This window comes from Bufo bufo, chromosome 11 (assembly GCF_905171765.1).
Source record: "Bufo bufo chromosome 11, aBufBuf1.1, whole genome shotgun sequence".
Classification (NCBI taxonomy): domain Eukaryota; kingdom Metazoa; phylum Chordata; class Amphibia; order Anura; family Bufonidae; genus Bufo; species Bufo bufo.
Window position 1 is genome coordinate 27,243,082 of NC_053399.1, and position 19,990 is coordinate 27,263,071.

General features: G+C 45.8%; 1 protein-coding gene across 1 annotated transcript in view; it reads right to left on the minus strand.

Moving 5' to 3' along the window:
• MTHFD1 (methylenetetrahydrofolate dehydrogenase, cyclohydrolase and formyltetrahydrofolate synthetase 1) overlaps positions 1 to 19,990 on the minus strand; it is a 61,205-nt gene that overhangs the window by 28,614 nt on the left and 12,601 nt on the right. Inside the window, exons 7-15 of the mRNA XM_040412747.1 lie at positions 18,296 to 18,432; positions 18,055 to 18,166; positions 17,309 to 17,436; positions 17,116 to 17,213; positions 11,081 to 11,254; positions 9,884 to 10,020; positions 8,443 to 8,489; positions 7,052 to 7,159; positions 5,688 to 5,762 (exon numbers count right to left, since the gene is read on the minus strand). Of these exons, the coding sequence (XP_040268681.1) occupies positions 5,688 to 5,762; positions 7,052 to 7,159; positions 8,443 to 8,489; positions 9,884 to 10,020; positions 11,081 to 11,254; positions 17,116 to 17,213; positions 17,309 to 17,436; positions 18,055 to 18,166; positions 18,296 to 18,432 (1,016 nt within the window). The remainder of the gene's footprint in view (positions 1 to 5,687; positions 5,763 to 7,051; positions 7,160 to 8,442; positions 8,490 to 9,883; positions 10,021 to 11,080; positions 11,255 to 17,115; positions 17,214 to 17,308; positions 17,437 to 18,054; positions 18,167 to 18,295; positions 18,433 to 19,990) is intronic.

Genomic DNA, 19,990 nt, shown 5'->3' on the forward strand with positions numbered 1-19,990 from the left:
TAATATGCGGCAGCTTCCTGTCACACAGGAGGACAGGGGCTGCTGCATACATGCTCAGGCTCCCCTAATCCCCACCAGGGGGAGCTGGAGCATACCTGGAAGCATGTGCTTCCATGTTTTAGGGCATCCAGATGCCGTGGTCATTTGACCACAGCATCTGAAGGGCTAAAAGTCTGCTAGCGGCATTACCGCTGGTCGTGGACATTAGTGCCGGGCGGCTATGACGCCCGATTCATGCGCTATCGGGGCCATTTTTAAATGCCTGGCTGCCGATGTAAATTGACGTTGGGCGGTCGGGAAAGGGTTAATTTCCCCAGCGATGGAGCTGCAGGGAGATTACACGTGCAGAGAAGCAGCTGATTATTGGGAAGGAAGTGTTCCTTCCCGACAACTGGCTGCACGTTCAATGGGGAAGAAGCGCTGCTTTTACAGGCAGAGATCTCCTCCACAGTATGTGATCGCTCGTCCTCATACAGCCGCATTGTATCTGGGCAGCAGACCGCCCTTTAAACTGCCCGATCTGCTGCCCGGAAATAATCATTTACATGCCTGCACGAAGGACTGGTTCACCCGATGAACGAGCGTTTCTCTCATTCACGGACAGATTATCGGAAACGAACGAACGTTCACAGGAACCTTTGCTACGTATAATCTGCCCAACTATCGGAAGGTGTAAAATTCACCATTAGGGTCCACTCGCACGTCCGCAAAATGGTTCCGCAGCCATTCCGCAATTTTGCGGAACGGGTGCGGACCCATTCATTTTCAATGTGGCCGTAAAAGATGCGGACAGCGCACCGTGTGCTGTCCGCTTCCGCACTTCCGTTCAGCGGCCCCGCAAAAAAATAGAACATATCCGCGGACAAGAAAAAAGGCATTTCTACTATAGTGCTGGCTATGTTCGGTTTTCAAAATGCGGAACGCACATGGCCGTCTCCGTGTTTTGCGGATCCGCAATTTGCGGACGTGTGAATGGACCTTTACTGCCAGGTTTCCTCACAGATTACAGAGGATCGTTGGAGGTCTGAGCAGACGGAGATTTCTATTTATTCAGTTTATAATTAGGGATTATCCAAATGCCTACTAGATAAGTAGATGCATAGACAGATCTAAGATAGATAAACGTATAGAGCAGTGGTTGCGCAAACCGACAGTTTATGGAAAATCTCAGCGGAGCTCAGCTTTACACCGGGACACTGCGCATGCGCAGGAGAGCCTTAGTAGGGAAATGTTACGGCCCAGTGCGCAAGCGCGGCTAACTCCGGCCAGCGCATGCGCAGTGTCCCGGTGTGAAGCTGAACTCCGCTGAGATTTTCCATAAACTGTCGGTTTGCGCATGCGCAGATCGTCAAAACTCAGGAACGCCTCCTCACGTCATTAGCAGTGCGACGGGAAGTCAGGAGGTAGGGAAATCTCACGAAGTAGGGTAATGTAACGCTACAATCGTGCAGCCCTAATAGGAAGCCTTAGACGACCCCCCGGAAAGGGCCGATCGACCCCCAAAGGGGTCGCGACCCCTATGTTGAGAACCGCTGGTATAGAGAGACATGAGCTAGACAGATATGATATGGATAGATAGATAACATAGATACCTACATACGATAGATAGATATGAGATAGACGGATATGATATGAGATAGACGGATATGAGATATAGATAGATAGATATGAGGTTAGATAGATAGATATGAGATATAGATAGATAGATAGATAGATATGAGGTTAGATAGATAGATATGAGGTTAGATAGATAGATATGAGATATAGATAGATAGATATGAGATATAGATAGATAGATATGAGGTTAGATAGATAGATATGAGATATAGATAGATAGATAGATAGATATGAGGTTAGATAGATAGATATGAGGTTAGATAGATAGATATGAGATATAGATAGATAGATATGAGATATAGATAGATAGATATGAGGTTAGATAGATAGATATGAGGTTAGATAGATAGATATGAGATATAGATAGATAGATATGAGATATAGATAGATAGATATGAGGTTAGATAGATAGATATGAGATATAGATAGATAGATATTAGAAAGAGCAAAAAACACCTAGAAATACCTTTATATTTTATATTCCACCTTCTTTTAGAAGTTCATCTAGACACTATTAGTCATTGCAGATCCGGATATTTTACATGAAACACTAGGAAATTTCCACGTACGGGGGATAAGTATTCGTATGTTGCTATGGAGACATTTCCAAAACGGGATAGCATTCGTCTGCACAGGAAGGTCCCTGCGCCAGCACAGTGTGCGGGGGCACGTGGGCCAAGAAACGGTCTTGTCTCGTGCAGTAAACTGCAGCACAGCGCTCCCCCGTATCATCATCCCACGTTGGGGGTCTACCAGGACCTGTTCTCCCTAATGTTACCACCAGAGAGGTAGGTCATTTTTGCATTATCCTCCCTCCAGTAAGTCATCCCTCAGGACCTAGGTTTGATACCTGACGCTTTCTGCTGCAATATTCCAGATTTCCCAATTCACTAAGGTTCAGGGGGTGCGTCCGATTAGAAAAACATGGAGCCAGAAACAGCGCCCTGCTGGTCCATGGGTCGTCTCTGGCATTGCAGCTGGGCTTCACTGAGGTGAACGGGGATGAGCTGCAATACCGAGCACAACCTGTGGGCAGGGGTGGCGCTGTTTCAGTACAATTCTTTAGTGCAAAATTTGCCATTAGAAAGCAGTAAATCAAAAAAAAATTCTCTTACTTGCTAAAAATCATGATTCTGGCGAGACAATCCCACATAATGGACCGCAAAACGGGTGGGATTTATGAAAAACCTGCCTGAAAGTGGACATTGTGGGGGAGTTCCCAGGATGGGGCTTAAAGGGTTTGTACCAAGATAAAAAACTTTTGCCCTTATCCACAGGATAGGGGATAAGCGTCTGATCAGTGGGGGCCAGACCCAAGAACAGGGGTCTTTAAATGGAGTGGTGGTCAGGCATGCATGTTGCTACTCCAATCACTCGGGCCCCCAGCGGTCGCCAGAATAGGGTCCCCCATTCCTTCTACCTGCAAGACTGTCGTCAGTCGGAGCGGCAGTCAGCATGCGTACCGCTTCTCCATTCAAGGTTTATGGGCACTGAGAACCAGCGATCGGTGGGGGTCCCAGTTGTCAGACCACCAATGACCTAGCATCTATCACCTATAGGGCTCGTGCACACGAACACATTTTATTTCCGTTTCGTTTTTTTTTCAGGTCTGTATGCAGAACCATTCACTTTAATGAAAAAAACAACAAAACGGAGATGACTCAATGTGCGTTCCGTGTCTGTGTGTCCACATATCCGTTCCGCCAAAAAATAGAACATGTCCTATCCTTGTCCGTTTTGTGGACAAGGACAGGCATTGTTACAATGGATCCGGAAAAAAACAGATGCAATACGCATGTCATCTTTTTTTTTTGCAGATCTGTGTTTTGCGGACCGCAAAATTAATTACGGTTGTGTGCATGAGCCCATACAGTGAGCAAACACTTCAGGCTGGAGTACCCCTTTAATTTTTCCACGGGTTGCAGTGAGGACATGATTTTAGCATGAACCCCCCCTGCCATGCGCCAACCAATCAGATACCAGTTGAGTGTTAAATGGTTGCGACTGACAACGGCAGCACTAGGTTGTACACGTAAGGGGTTAAGTCACTTTACTCAGCCCCTGCTGTAAAACTACAACCCCCAAAATGCTGGACAGCAGCAGATCATCTGTCCGTTGTATTACGGCGCAGAGCATAAGGTATATGGCGGTAGATCGCCTTCCGTATTCTAAATGTCCAGGTAGGGATCACCGATTCTGCACCCGTTACTTCCTGCAGAGAACATTTTCGGTCCCGCCAACGAGCCGCTATTTTTAACCGTTCCACATCAACATGCAAAAGCTACAAGACGCAAGCGTTACTAGAAAATAAGAACATATTGAATAAAGCGCAATTATGCCAAAAAGCAGGTTCCTAGAAAGGCAAATGACAACACAAACTGCTCAGGGATAGCAGCAGCCTAAATACACCGCAAAGAGCAGCTTTCCAAGAGGGAAGATCTCCAACTGGCAGCGCTTGGTTAAAGGATTGAGACAGCGATGTGCGGGGGCGCAAAACGGGAGAAGTGCGGTTATCCATAGCAACCAACGAGGCTGTAGATTTTTTTTTTTCTCTGCAGAGCTGTAAAAGTTTTCCATAATGGTATCCATAACCGATTACTACTCCCATCAAATCTGATGGAGATTGCAACAGAGGCGCCAGTGTGAACAGATTCTTAGCCATTCCCGATGTCAAGCAGGTGTGTCCCTACAAAGCCCGAAACGGTCAGCGCCCATTGGACAGCGTCAGGAGATGTGTACCACCCAGATGTCAATTTATTCATACATTTCAAGGAGGAAAAACAGAGGAACAGCACAAAATTGACGTAAGAAAGGGCACTCCAAAATTATTTTATGGAGAGTGCAAGTATTTGCTAAAATCAACATGTCACCCTCCTTTATTTCAGACTGGGAGCTCAGGGGCATGCCCTTTCTGCTGAAGCTCAGGGGACTTGTCCTATCTCAGTGGGCATGTCCTTTCTGCTGTAGCTTGGGGGGGACCTGTCCTATTTCAGTGGGCATGTCCTTTCTGCTGTAGCTGGGGGGGGGCTGTCCTATCTCAGTGGGCATGTCCTTTCTGCTGTAGCTCGGGGGGGCCTGTCCTATCTCAGTGGGCATGTCCTTTCTGCTGTAGCTCGGGGGGGCCTGTCCTATCTCAGTGGGCATGTCCTTTCTGCTGTAGCTCGGGGGGGCCTGTCCTATCTCAGTGGGCATGTCCTTTCTGCTGTCGCTTGGGGGGCCTGTCCTATCTCAGTGGGCATGTCCTTTCTGCTGTAGCTCGGGGCGCCTGTCCTATCTCAGTGGGTATGTCCTTTCTGCTGTAGCTCGGGGGGCCTGTCCTATCTCAGTGGGTATGTCCTTTCTGCTGTAGCTCGGGGGGCCTGTCCTATTGCAGGGGGCTTGTCCTTTCTGCTGCAGCTCAGGGGGGCCTGTCTTTTCTGCTGCAGCTCAGGGGGGCCTGTCTTTTCTGCTGAAGCACAGGGGGCTTGTCCTCTCAGACAGTGTGTCCTTTTTTGCTGCAGCTCGGGGGAATGTCCTTTCTCAGGGAGCATCCTTTCTGCAGCAGCTCTCTTCATATAACAGCTCAGGGGGGCGTGTCCTTTCTCAGGAAGCATCCTTTCTGCAGCAGCTCTCTTCATATGACAGCTCAGGGGGGCGTGTCCTTTCTCAGGAAGCATCCTTTCTGCAGCAGCTCTCTTCATATAACAGCTCAGGGGGGGGCGTGTCCTTTCTCTCCCTGCAGCTATGACAGCTTCTAACAGTAGATACAAGCTGGTGGCAGTTGAAGGATGGAACTGAGCACGTGTGACCATCAGTAAGTGGATGTGCACATTAATATACAAATTAAACACCAGGGGGCGTCATGATAACGAAGTAAAGGGAATATCCTGCAGCATTTTGGCAGCAGAAAGTGAATTACAAAAGTAACTCGTTTTTCTAGCTGAACATTTTTCCCCAAATCAACCAGCATTTCTACCTTTTTTACTAGCTGGATGCTCCGTGCTCCACACGGCAAAGTAAAGAGCTTCAAAGAAAAAGGGAAAGTCCTTTCAAGATGTCATTAAGTTAATTAAAAAAAGAGGCCAACTCACCTTAAGCCTTCTGATCTGAATATCTGAGAATGTGCGCCCTTCATTTCTGGAAGGGACCAGCCGGCTGTACAGAGCCTGGAGGGGAACAATTACGCTTCGTTAGAATGAATGACGACTTGTCTAAGGGTAAAGGCATCCATCCTGGTACAGAAGGGGTTAACTGATGAATTGTGAATTGCTTTGCATCTTTTTAAAAAAAATAATAATAAATTCTTACAGGGGTTTTCCGGTTTGTGTCAACCTGATTTAAAATAGTCAACTTTGTAATGTATTTCTTATACCTTTATTGCTCCTATCTCCTGTTCTGGGCTGTGGTCACATGACCATGTCCATGCAGTAATTTCTTATTTCCCGTGATGTTATGTCCATGGGTGGGGCAGTGATAGGGGAGTGTCTATGGAACTAGATGAGTGGGAGGAGCTATAACAAGCTTAATGTAGAGGAAGGAGAAGTGCATCATGGGTTTGGTTGGATGTGGCAACAGGAAGTGCTACAGACAGGATGGGAACAAATCGGTCATACGGTGAAAATGGGTCAGGAGGGTCCAAATTGAAAAAAAAAAAAACAGAGGCAAGGTGTACATGAGCCTATCTGTTAAAAACCATAAGAATCCCAGAAAACCCTTTTGAAGGGGTATTCCGATTGTTAGACGTCATCACCTGGGGAGGGGATAACAGATTGATGGGGGCCCTGTACAAGAATGGGGGCCCTGTACCTCCTGCAGCCCCCCTGCAATGAACGGAGCAGCCAGTCAGGCATGCGTTCGGCCGCTCCATTCATCTCTATGGGATATCTGGAGACAGGTGAGCGCCGCACTCTGCTATCTCCGGAACTCCCATAGAAATGAATGGAGCGGCCGCACGCATGTGCGACCAGCCGCTCCATTGTGGATAGGGGATAACTATTAACAACCGGAGTAGCCCTTTAAGTATTAAATATGTATTTCAAGATGTATCATATATATGTTATTTACATCCCAGGTTATAACTTCATTGCTGGTATGTTCACATTGCCCATTTCCAAAAATTGGCATTCATACAAATTTCATTCTGGAGCTGGAGCACTGGTGAGCTTTTTTTTTTTTTTTTGGGGGTTAATCCCTGCACCCTGCCTGGCCATATTAAAAGGGGCTCCTGGTCTTGGAGAAAAGGGGTATTAATAAAACTAACGAGGGGCTCCTGATCAATTCCTTTCCTCTGTGTTTAGACCCTTGTGCCGGGTGTTGTACAGCCCTATAGGAGGCACCATAGATAACCGGGTGACGGATGTACGTGGCTCATTATCCTCATGATGCTGACTGCTCTACCATACGTACAGTGCAGCAGGCCAGTGGATATACCTGCTCTGCTGGAAGAGCCTCTCACCTTGTCAGACTGTGTTAGCTCGTGGAAGATCCGGGCATCAATGGCAGCTGCCACTAGGTTGTTGGCGGCGGTGATGGCGTGTATGTCCCCAGTGAGATGGAGGTTAAACTGGAAGCAAACACAGTGACTGGGGGTGAGATCTGCTCTCAGAAAACAGTAAAGTCAAAGAAAATATCCTAAAACCTCAATGTGCAGACTGAGAATCGTAGGCGCGAAGGAGGATCATCTGACCGGGAAGAAGTCGCCTGACTAACGCCATTAACATCAACCGCTTTAACCAATTTTCATGGTTCCCTCATGGGGTCTCGATGCAGTTCCACAATGCTCCACGTTCAAATTCTAGATTCAAAGTGGTTTCACGCTTAGAATTTTACCCCCCCCCCCCAAAAAAAAACACCAAAAAACTAACAAAAAACAGCATTTACAATGATTTTTGTGACTTTTCCCCCATTTTTATTGCAAAAACCATCACTGCAGCTAGATGTTAACTGCAAGTCTATAAATGCAATAAAAAACAGCACAAAGATTTTTTGCTTTCTTCACTTTTATTACGTTTTTTTTGGGGGGGGGGGGGGGGGGTCTATGCCCCCCCCCCCCCCCTCCTCCCCAATTGCAGCATGCCCTGCAGTGTTTTTCACATTCTATAGAGAAGCCTGTGGGAAAACAAAAGAAAAAGCAAACACAATGCAACAGCAAACATACAAGAGCAATTCAAAAATGATCTGCACTCCGAATGGAGAATTTGTTTGAATCAACTTTCACAAAAGACAAATTCATCATTTTTTTGACATACTCCCCCAGTCACTTGAACGTGTTATGTCAGTTCATTTGTGACTGCGGGGCGAAAAACAATGGCCGCCTCACTTGTGATTTGTGCAAAAGTGCAGCATGCAGCGATTCGTTTTTTGCGGTCTGAGGGTGGGTCTGGTGGTGATATTTATCGAAGACTTTGTGCACAGTATGGGGAAAGTGTTCTGTCGTGAAGAAGTGTGTATGAGGGTCAAGGAAGGTCGCACAAGTGTCAGCCACGAAGAAGCCTGACATCCACGACTGATTGAGCGTGCACGTGAACCGATTCTGTTGGATACACGAGTCACAGTGAGTTATGTGGCCTTACGAAGACGAAGATTCACGTCTGATGAAGGGGTGAAGACAGCGGTGCATTCGTGGCTCGCAGCTCAGCCTAAAACATTTTTAATGAAGGATTACGAAGGCTTCTTGACAGATGGACAGTGTATTGAAATGCAGAGAGATTCTGCCGAAAAATGATATATACTGGTCTCTTCTCAAAGTTGATTAAAATAAACTCTCCAACCAGAGTGTAGATAATTTTGACTCAGATCTAAGGACAGGCAGAGGTTTCCTTTTGGAAAGCTGAAGTGTGGACTTACCTCTTCCATAGGAATAACCTGTGAATATCCTCCTCCTGCGGCGCCCCCTATAAACAAAGCAAAATGGTGCTTAAAGGGGTTCTCCGGGAATTAAGAAAATGAAAATACTTAAATATTACTTCATTATAAATATATTCCCAAATACCTTACATTAGTTATAATGGCTCATTTTGTCTGGGGAGCAATCATTAGGAGAAACAAAAGGGCCGCTGTCCTATTAGTACACACAAAACCTGTCCTAATCACACAGCAGGACAAGTTCTGCTCTGAATTGCGCAGGGCAAGGGCTTTTTCAGCAGATCCGGTGACGTACGAGTCTCTGCTAGGTGAAGGCTTCCGCCTAGCAGTGTTCCCGGTGACGTCACTGCCACTAATGGATGGGCTTTAGCCCTGCCCTAGCCTGTAAAACCAGGACAACCCGTTTAATAGGAGGCTGTAGACCCTGCACACAGGGGTCCTGACCTCAGCTGAGGAGTAGCTACAGTTGTATCTGCTCTAGACAATGCTCTGCGAGCTAAACACTGTGGTTTGCTACAATGTATCAGTCTGCAGTCCAGGTTGGAAACACTTGTATACATTTCTCATCAGGTCTAGCTATATACAGGTTTGCTGCCTCTGAATGTAACCCACAGGTGTTCTCATTCATGGTATTCCCATCTCAGACATTTGATGGCATAGTGCTAGGATATGTCATCAATGTCAGGCAAGGCTACTTTCACACTAGCGGCACGGACCTCCGGCAGGCTGTTCCGTCGGTCGAATTCGTCCTGCCGCTAGTGAACGTGTGCCCCCAGACTGCCGCTCCGTCCCCATTGACTATAATGGGGGCAGGGGTGGAGTTCCGGCGGAGGCTGCCGGAATAAAACTACGACATGTCCGACATTTATTCCGGCAGCCTCTCGCCGTGCCTCCGCCCCTATTATAGTCAATGGGGACGGAGCGGCAGTCCGGGAGCACATGTTCACTAGCGGCAGGACGGATCCGACAGGCTGTTCACCCGACGGAACAGCCTGCCGGAGGTCCATGCCGCTATTGTGAAAGTAGCCTAAGTGCAGGCCCCAGCTCTGGGACCCACACCTGTCTCCAAAACGGGGCCCCCCGAAGTAAACACACAGCGCACCTTACAAGAGTGGCCACCCTCTACTCACCGCTATGGGAGTTCCGTATATATAGCCAGGCGTTGGCTTCGCCGTTTCCAGGAGTCTCATAGTGGTGAATGGCAAGGTGATCGCATATGCGGTGTGCTCTCCATTTACTGCTATGAGACTTCCAAAAATAGCCAAGCACGCCGTCTCTTGATATTTTTGGAACTCCCATAGCTATGAATGAAGAACAAGCAGCGCACTTTGGGGGCCCTGTTCTGGAGATGGGACCTGCACCTGACGGAATATCCTAGCGATATGCCATCAATATCTGAGATGGGAACACCCCTTTAACTTACCTTTAATTCCAAATGTGGGTCCTTGAGACGGTTGTCTGACACAGGCAAACACATTAAGGTTCAGATGAGCTCCAAGAGCCTGAACCAAGCCAATGGTGGTGGTGCTCTTTCCTTCACCCAGCGGGGTTGGTGTGATGCTGAAAATGACAGCGAGAAATAACAGAACCAGTATCAGACTCCATGTCATCTGCACATTCACATAGTACATAAGACATCTGCCCATCCAGCCTGTTATCCTGCAATGTTGATCCAGAGGAAGGGGAAAAAAAAAAATTTCCTCCTCTTAGAGAATAAAAATTCCTTCCCGACTCCAATCAGAATAACTCCCTGGATCACCGGCCCTCTCTAGTAGCTATAGCCTGTAATATTATTACGCTCCAGAAATACATCCAGGCCCCTCGTGAATTCCTTTATTGTACTCACCATCACCACCTCCTCAGGCAGAGAGTTCCATAGTCTCACTGCTCTTACCGTAAAGAATCCTCTTCTATGTTTGTGTACAAACCTTCTTTCCTCTAGAGATAGGATTTTCCCTGGTTATAGCTACAGTCCCGGGAATAAACAGATGATGGGAGTGATCTTTGATATATTTATGCGCAGTTAATCTGCCACCCACTGGAAGGTGCCTTATGTCTTGGCATTCTTTAAAGAGGATTTCCAGGACATAGTATTGATGGCCTATCGTCAGGACAGGTCATCAACATCAGATCAGCACCACCCCGACCATGGGTTGTGTCTGGTAGTGAAGCTCGGCTTCGCTGTAGTCAGTGGAGCATAGCTGCAATACCACACACAACCTGTGGACATAGGTGGCGCTGTTTTTGAAAGAAAGCAGCCATGTTGTTTTAATTCTGGACAACCCTATTAATATAAAAAAAAAAAATGTGCTAAAGGTCTCCACTCCTGTCATCATATAGGGCCTAAGCATGGGGGACCGCTGCTACCCCTGCATCTCCTATAGCTGCAGCACGGTTGGGGGCCTATTCTTGTGTAATTGTGGTGTATTTTGATGATTTGCTGCCCATCTCAGTGCATAGTAGTCGTTTTCCTTGTTTGTGACCAGCAATGGCGTTTCGTGAAGTTAGCCCCTATTCTGCTGCAGCAATCTGTGAAGGCATGTTGAGAGTCGTAGTTCCAGCACCTTTACACCCCCCTCCTATCTTACAGACATAAAAAAAAGAAAAGTAAATCAAGTACCCAGTGACGACCACATATTTTCCGTCCTTCTGCCCCTGCAGACGTTTGATGGTGGACAGCAGAACTTTGGCCTTAGTCTGTCCGTACAGCTCCAACTCTTCTGACCGCAAGCCGATCTCTTCCGAAAGGCGAGAAATGGACTTTGGCACACAGGAACGCGAGATCTCAATGTCACTAGAAGGGGAAGAAGAGAGCGGCACTGAGCTCCAGGACCGGCCCAGGTCACATACACACAAGTCTATCCAGGTCTCTGTGGCTGCTAAGTTGATGAGCCGCCCCCCGCATATGACAGCGTTGCAATGTAAAGAACACCACGTGATAGGATAAAGGAGACATTTAATTGGAATGTGTCATCAGAAATTGGCAAGTTTGAAAAAAAAAAAAAAAAAAGAATATTTATTAATAATGTATAAAATCATGCAGTTTTTGGTACTGGCCACCAGTGCCAAAAACTTAAATATATTAAGGCTACATTCACACGGTTCTTTTCAGAATGAATTGATGTCTATGGGGCTATTCACATGACCTTTTTTTAATGGCTAGCTGTCAAAAAACAGGATATACCCCATTTTTGGCCGTTTTCATGGTCAGACAGAAACACTGAAATCACTGGGGCTGTTTTTAACGGTCATTAAAAAACAGGTACTCTAGTGGAAAAAAAAATGGGCTTTTAGGGGTTAAAATAAAATAATTGCTCAACTTATCCACTTGGACATGCAGAGACAGCTGCTCCTCGCTTGATGCAGAAGGACCTGCACTCCCAGCCTTATGATGTAACCACTATGGCAGCGCAGGTCCTTCTGCATCAAGTGAGGAGCAGCTGTCTCTGCATGTCCAAGTGGATGAGGCGAGTAGTTTTTTTTTTTTTTTTTTTTTAACACAAGCAGAACTGGGAGCACAAATGGGGGCATTATTTGTCCTAAGAGCCACTAATAGGGGTATTCTTTAGGACTCTTTCACACGAGTGATTCAAAATGGCCATGAAAAACTGACAGCATGTCCATTTTTTTCGTGTGAATGTAGACTGCCTGTCTTTTGAGAGCAGCTACTGTACATGGGCCATAGACACAATGGACAGGAGCTGCCCCATTGACCTCTACGAGGTGTGACCTGTGCAGGGATCAGGAAGGAGCTGATCAGCTGTGATATCACCTTCTGTGAATGGCGGATCCAGTGTTATCTATACAGAGGTGTTACCTGTCATTATAATTCTGCCTGTGGTGATAATGATAGTAGCTACTGACAACAAGAAGCCATCACCTATTAGGACTAGTGGCCAGTGTGAAAATAGCAGGAGTATATAGATTTTTTTATTATTAAATATAGTGATGTAGAAAAACAAAAACGTTTAGCATAAAAACGCGATTTAAACAACAGGCCATTTTTTGATGACGCATTCCCGATAATTAAAGTTATCCAGACCGGTATAGTCCTTGCTGCTGCCATGTTGATCAGGGTCGTCAGTGTAGGATTTGTTCATGTTTTTGATGTTGACTCTGTATTACTGGAGTTGTGCATGTGTTTTTAACAATAGTCTAACCGTCCTTTGTATATATTTTTTTTGCAATATTACCCTACACTATGCAGTTTTAAACTTAGGAGTTTTTTTTTATTTTTATAACCATTAGAGCTTGAAAGAACAGAGCCCTTCACAGCACGGCCAAAGCTGCTCCAGTAGTGGGAACCATCGTGGTTACAGGTTGTCCTGGAGAAGACTGCGGAAATCGCACGCACCGGCCCCTGGGAGCGCAGGGTCAGCCAACAGTCCAGTCTTGTAGATGCAGAATACAAATAGGACGTCTAGACCCTTTCTAACTGGAGAGGGACTAATATAAAAAGCACCACGCCATCAGCGGTCTCCGAAGAGAAGTCCCTTGTTCTCATCAGGACCTTGGCGGGAACCTTATTTTATCTCAAAGAGCCTATAATACTACATGTATTCTTTCTAATTAAACGTATTCACATGTATTTAGGTGTATAGAGAGCAGTAATGTGGGCACACTGCCGCATCCATATTACAGTACAATACAGAGATTTCATATCTTTCACAGCTCAACTGAACTGAAGTTAAAGGGGTATTCCGGTTACATTACATTATCCCCTATCCATAGGGGATAACTACTAGATTGTTGAGGGTCCTACCACTGATCACAAGAACAGTGGGGGGCCCGGGGCCCCGTGCCCCCTGCAATGAACAGAGCAGCCGGTCGGTCACGTGTGGGCGCTCCATTCATTTCTATGGGCGTTCCGGAGTACAGCTATTTTCGTTATTCCCTTAGAAATTAATGCTAGGACCCCCCCACCGATCTAATAGTTATCCCCGGTCCTGTGGATGTGGGATAAGGTAATCTAACCAGACTTGACATAGAACATCAAGGAGGAACCAAATTCACTTTGAAGGTCCGGATGCTGCAGCTGGGAAATGTGCCGACATGACATTTGTCTAAAAGAACCCAAAGGAACAACGGGCAAGTGTATCCACCATAACCAGCACATGTACTGGAAACACAAAGCTGAACTGGTGGCAGTAACGGATTGAATTTTAGTCACAAGTGTCAAACGACTTCATAGATGGGGAGACTTAATCAGAGCTCCAAAACACGTTCCTGACACCATGTCACCAATTGTATCCCTGGTCTAATACAAGAGGTGCAGAGCCCACCGGAGCACCACTGTCCACCCCCAAACAGCAGGTCGGTTTTGAATCCCCATAATCTAAGACTGATGTCTATCCTACCGCTAGGGTGCTTTCACACTACTTTGTTTCATGGGGTTGTTTGTTTGTTTTTGGACCAAAAACTTAGTGGCCAGATGTGACATTTTGGCCAATAGGAAAATTATAAAACTTCCTACAAACACTGCGATTTTTGTAGTGCCGTTTTAAGACCATTTCCAAATGTTCTTGGTCCCTTTTTTTCCCCCCAAGGAAAATAAAAACACATGAATATCATGGTCTTTTTAGAAGGCAAAAAATAAATAAATGAAAAAGACAGAACTCAAAGATGTGCCTACCTCTACCTAAAGGATACCCTTCACTGTTAAAGGGATTCTCCCATTATGACAAAGTACCCCCTATCCTGTTAGACAGGGGTTCCACCGCTGGGTGCTTCCCCATTAGAATTCAGTGGCGGTCACTCACGCTCCATTCAACTCTATGGGGCTGAGCGCCTGTACTCTGCTGTCTCCACAAGTCCCATAGCGTTGAATGGAATGGCATGAGACTCTGCTGCTCCATCCAAATGGGGAACATGGGCCCCAACTCTTGTGATCGGCAGGGTCCCAATTGTCAGACCCCTGCCAACCAAACTTATCCTGTAGAGATATATAGATATTATATATCTATAGCGTAGGGGTAGGATTTAATAAAAATGCATCATTCTCCTGTTTGACTCTCAGGAGAACAGAAATGCTTACTACATGAGCCCAACGTCCCATGGAAGAATACAGTAAAAAGAGTCCAGAAAAGGCCACGTGCAGTCTGAGAAGTCAGTGTAATTACTCCTCTAATCGCTTTACTATCAGTTTTCATTCTTCCTGACATTTATTGCAAATATCAAAAAACAAAACAAAAAAATGGCCAAAGACCATGCAGGAAAAAGTGACTTTCATCAGAATTTGTGAGACTTTATGGGCGACGACTACAGTAATACAGAGTGAACATGAACAGTCTACGAAGGCACAACATGGCAGTAACACGATGTCTCGAGAAGGTAACATCAGCTATCTATAAGAGAAAGCACAATATCAAAAACAGAAAAGCGGTGACAAAAGTTTACGCAACTCCATTAATTCAAGAGATTATCCCATGAAAAGTTTTACTATGCAATGAATAGAATTACTGCAATATACATGTAATAAAACTGTTCAGTTTCTTTCTATACATTCCATTTTCCTCTGTGATAGCGCCCCCTGCTGTTTATCCTTTGGGTCCACTTTCTCCTGATTTCAGTGGTGGAGAGACATGCTCAGTAGCTTCCCTGCTCCCTTCCCCTCCCCTCAGTGCTGGTGTAGGGATCTCATAGCTCTTTCTAGACAGCAAAGAAATAAATTGTGGGGGCATTATGTACCCCATATCTCTGGGGCTGTATGAAAGGGACTATTTGGTATGCAGGGGAGGAAGGGGTTAACCAGAGCCGATTGCAATGCATGCTGGGAGATGCAGGTGCTTGATGTGAGCTGCTGTCCACCCACAGAAAGTCCTCCCGCTATGTTAATACTGTAAGAAGGTACCTGGAATCATCGTGGATGGAAGGTATGTGTCATCGAGGTTCCTGGCCTCGGTGAAGTAAGAGCCGGTATTTTATGTGTCAGCAGCAGCTATTGCTAATTGACACCTAAAGATTTAGCATTGCTGTTATAGCTGATCCGGGACGGTTCTTACTGGGAGTAGTCAAAGTGCTGGGTGGGTGTCTACTCCCCATGTTCCAGGCCGGGTTTTGCCAGGCATAAAAACCAGCCAGCACTGCCAAGTGTGGTGGATTTACCTCCCTCTGATAGTGGAGCTCAGGAGTCTGTGTGCTGTGAACTGAGGGCTGTGCTGGGATTTGAGGTTTGAGCCGGGCTGGAGGACTCAGGCCCCTCTAAAGGCGAACAGGTCGCCTATGGACTTGATGAGGCTGAACTGCTAATAGGGTGTGAATTAACACCCAGGAGAAAAGGTGACTTTTATAGTTTATGGACTTTCCTTGTGTGTGAACAAACACCAAGCCACCTGCGTTTTGTGATACACTTATCTGCGTTTTGTGATACACCAATGTGTGAATAAACACCGCTGTTTGATTCAAGAACTGTGTACTTTGCCTCTATACTGCCTCCGCTAGTCCTAACACCAGAGCAAATCCCCACAATACAAAAAAGGTTTAAAATTTCTGGGACAACCCCTTTAAATAAATGATCTGGATATCACGTAGGGTTTAATTATTTATATATATATATATATATATATATATATATATATATATATATATACACACACACACACATACATATACACACACACACACTCATTCACACGACCGTATGAATGGGTCCGCATCTGTTCCGCAGTTTTGCGTAACGGGTGCAGACCCATTAATTTCGAAGGGCCGCAAAAGATGTGGTCAGTATGCCGTGTGCTGACCGCATCAGTTGTTCCGTGGTCCCGCAATAAATATAGAGCGGGTCCTATTCTTGTCCGCATTTAGACAAGAATAGGCATTTCTATAATAGGCCACCCGTTCCGTTAATTGCACTGCACTGACCGAACACTGACGTGGTGTTTGACTACAGCTTTACCACTCCACCTCCAGACTTCTATTTACTGCTTTACACTAGATGGATTTTTCAGTGACTGAGGAGGCCTAAAGTACTTTTAAAAAAATTCTGATGGTCCCAAGCAGTCTCTGTATGCTTTTGTGCAGCTGATCTGGCGCTGCCTAACCACATGACTGCTGTAGTCAATCAATGGCCTCAGCACCCTCGTCTGGACTGCTGTGACCACTGATTCGCTGCACCAGTCATATGACTACTTGGCGCATGATCATCCGCACAAAAGTACACAGGAACCGTCAGATCAGCGGCAGGAGACTAAACAGATTCCTTATTTATAAACCACTCCTGGACAACCCTGTTAAACCTCCTGAGGTGGGGACGAGACGTCTGCCTCACTCGCTGTCCATAGAGCATCTGGAAAAGCTATCCATTCAGCCGGCAGCCATCAGGTCCCACCAACACCTCCCCCTCCCCGGATGTTTTAATCCGCGCACAGGGAGAAGCAGCGGCAGCCGTGCGGACTTCAGAAGCGACACGGGTGACGGGGAGAGAGGCAAGTACATTATGTGTGAGGGGCCCGGGCATATAGGCTTCATCAGATGTATTATACGGTGTCACATATCATCACTACAGGTGTCAAAATTGGGATGAAGACTAGAAATTTCCTTTAAACCTCCAACACTGAACTGACTTCTCACAGGTATCGATAAACACTGGAGATGCCAGGATTAGAAGATTTGCAGCCGGCTCGTGCACCGCCATGCAGGGTCTACCACCGCACATACCTGGGTACAGGGGTCTGCACCTGGAGCTTGGTGTACTCCATGTTCCACGTGTGCGGCTGATAGTCTTCCAGGTAACGTTTTGCGCTCTCCACCGTGTTCTACAAGGGCAAGACAAACAGAAAGACCTCAGCACCCTCCATTGTACATTCCTTCACCCCAGATAAAACGTGCACCGATAGCATTCTCTACCAACCTCCATCAGCATGGCCACCGTCATAGGGCCGACCCCGCCGGGGACCGGAGTTATATAGGATGCCTTCTCCTTCGCTTCCTCGTAGGCTACGTCCCCAACTACTCGCTTGCCCGACTGTTTGGTGGCATCTTAATGGAAAGAGACAACGGTTAAAAACTTCTATAATGCAGGGCGAAGTCAAGCGCGGCAGAGTCTCTACCGTGACTGTGCCACGTGTCTGAACGTGGCTTGCAGAGAGGAAGATCGGGCAGTTGCTTTTCAACATGCCCAATCCTTTTAGTTCTCATAAGCTTTACCCATGTTGCAAACCAAAGGTCGTCTGATCTTTACCAATGGCGGTCTCTTTTTTAGCTTGGTGTCCCAGTTAAGTTTAGATTATCGGAAAGGATCACCTATAGGATAAGGGCTATGCACACGTACGTATTTTCTTTTCATGTCCGTTCCGGGTTTTTTTTGCAGACCATATGCGGAACCATTTATTTCAATGGGTCCACAAAAAAAAAAAAACACGGAAGGCACTCCATTCCGTAAAAAAAATTCCCTGCATTACAGACAAGGATAGGACTGTTCTATTAGCGGCCAGCTGGTCCGTTCCGCAAAATACGGAATGCACACAGACGTCATCAGTATTTGTTGCGGATCCGTTTTTTTTTGCGGACCGCAAAATACATACGGTCGTGTGCATGAGCCCTAAGGCTGAAGTATCACAAGAAGTGACCAATATGGCTTCTGCTACAATCCTTTACCTGGTACATAGTTAATGCCGCAGTCAATCACAATGGCCCCGGGCTTGATCCAGTCGCCTTTAACCATCTCCGGTTTACCGGCGCCCACGACAAGAATGTCCGCTCTGCTCACCTGATAATATGAGAGGTGCTTTAGTCCTGGCGCCATGTTTCAGAGCTAATCAAATACTACGTGTGAACACAGGCGTAAGGATCAGCTCAGAACTCACATCTTCTTCGTCTTTCCGGGCCAAGCACTTACCTCCTCGCTGAGCGCCTCCGTCTTTGAGTGACAGGTGGTGACCGTGGCGTGGTTCCACAACAGCAGGTCGTGCATAGGAGCTCCCACAATCTTACTGCGCCCGATGACCACCGCTCTCTTCCCTGCAATCTGCACTCCTGGATATCGCAGACAGACAAAAAGAAGAACGGATAATACGCGGAGACGTCAGACTATTCTTCTCACTGGCAGCACACCAGTTTTATTTAAAGGGAATCTGTCGCCCGTTTTATGCCTCTTGACCGCTCAGCAATGGAGCTGGAGCCAAGTGATCGGGATCAGTTAAGTAGGATTACCATCGCCAGTCCGGGGACGCTGTGGGATCTGTACAAAGGGTCATAAAGGTGAACAATCCCTTAAATAGGAGGGGTGTCACCAGGAAGGAGTAGAAAAGCTACTGGGACCTAAATGGAAATTACTACCGATTAGGAAGGGGGCCTAAATGGGGAGGATTACTGAATGGTGGCATTATTACTGAACAGAGTAGTTGTGTTCTGTGTATACAATTATGCAAAAACAAGTTGTGGTCAGAAGTCATCATAGTGATCTGGGCAGGATTCAGGAAGAAAAGAAAAACTCCAGTCAGCGGAGCATTATTACCTATTCCAATACTCTGTTACATATTTTTCAGTTTATGGCGGTAACTTATTAACCACTTAAGGACGCGGCCTATTCTGGCCTTCAGGGCGTAGCGTTTTTTTTTCCTTTCGAGAGCCATAAAAGTCTGTATTTTTCCCATCTGCAAAGTCTTAGGATTTATTTTTGCAGGACTGGTTATATTTTAAAATGGCAAGAGTTTTGAAGTACATATGATGTATTTAAAAATTTTCACTCGATTTTTTGGGAGAGAATAGAAAAATACAACAAATTTTTAGGACTTCATTTGGATTTAGTTTTTCTTACAGCTTCACTTTGCAGTATAAAAAGACACGTTAACTTCTGAAAGTCTACAGGACGGCCGCGATATCAGATTTATATATAGTTTATGTTTCACTACTTTTACACAATAAAAACTTTCGTTTTTTTGTGTTGCTACTGTATATCCTAAGGGTCAGAACTTTTTTATTCTTCTGTCGAGTGGAGCTGTGGGAAGGTTTATAGTTTGCAGGACGAGTTGCTGATTTTATTGGCAGCATTACTGCACACATACAACTTTTTAACTGCTTCTTAAACCTCATGCACACGCCTGTATCCGATTTTTTGTCTGCAAAATAAACGGATCTTTGAAAAACGGATTGCTTCAGTGTGCCTTCCATTTATTTCTCACGCCCATCAATAGAAAGGTTTATTCTTACCCCAAAAAAAGAAAAAAAGGAAAAGAAAAAGGACCTGCTGTGAAATTTGGGGCACATGCCTCCGTTAAACAACCGGATGTGTGTGTGGCCCCACTGACTTGCAGGGGTCAGGGCAATATCGGATAGGATACTGAAGGAAAACAGTCATGTCTGCGGGATACTAATTAGCTGCATTTTTTTTTTTTTTTTTTTTTTAACATAATGCATTTTCCAAAGATTTTAAAAAAAATAAAAAAAAGGTTTTAAAAAAACTTTTGTCCTATTCATGGACTTGAACTTCGCTGAAATTGACAGCACATTAAATGCTTCTGTATCACAGTAAATAATTCCTGACAACACTATGTACCAAGATGGCAGACTACCATGACACCCTATCAACACC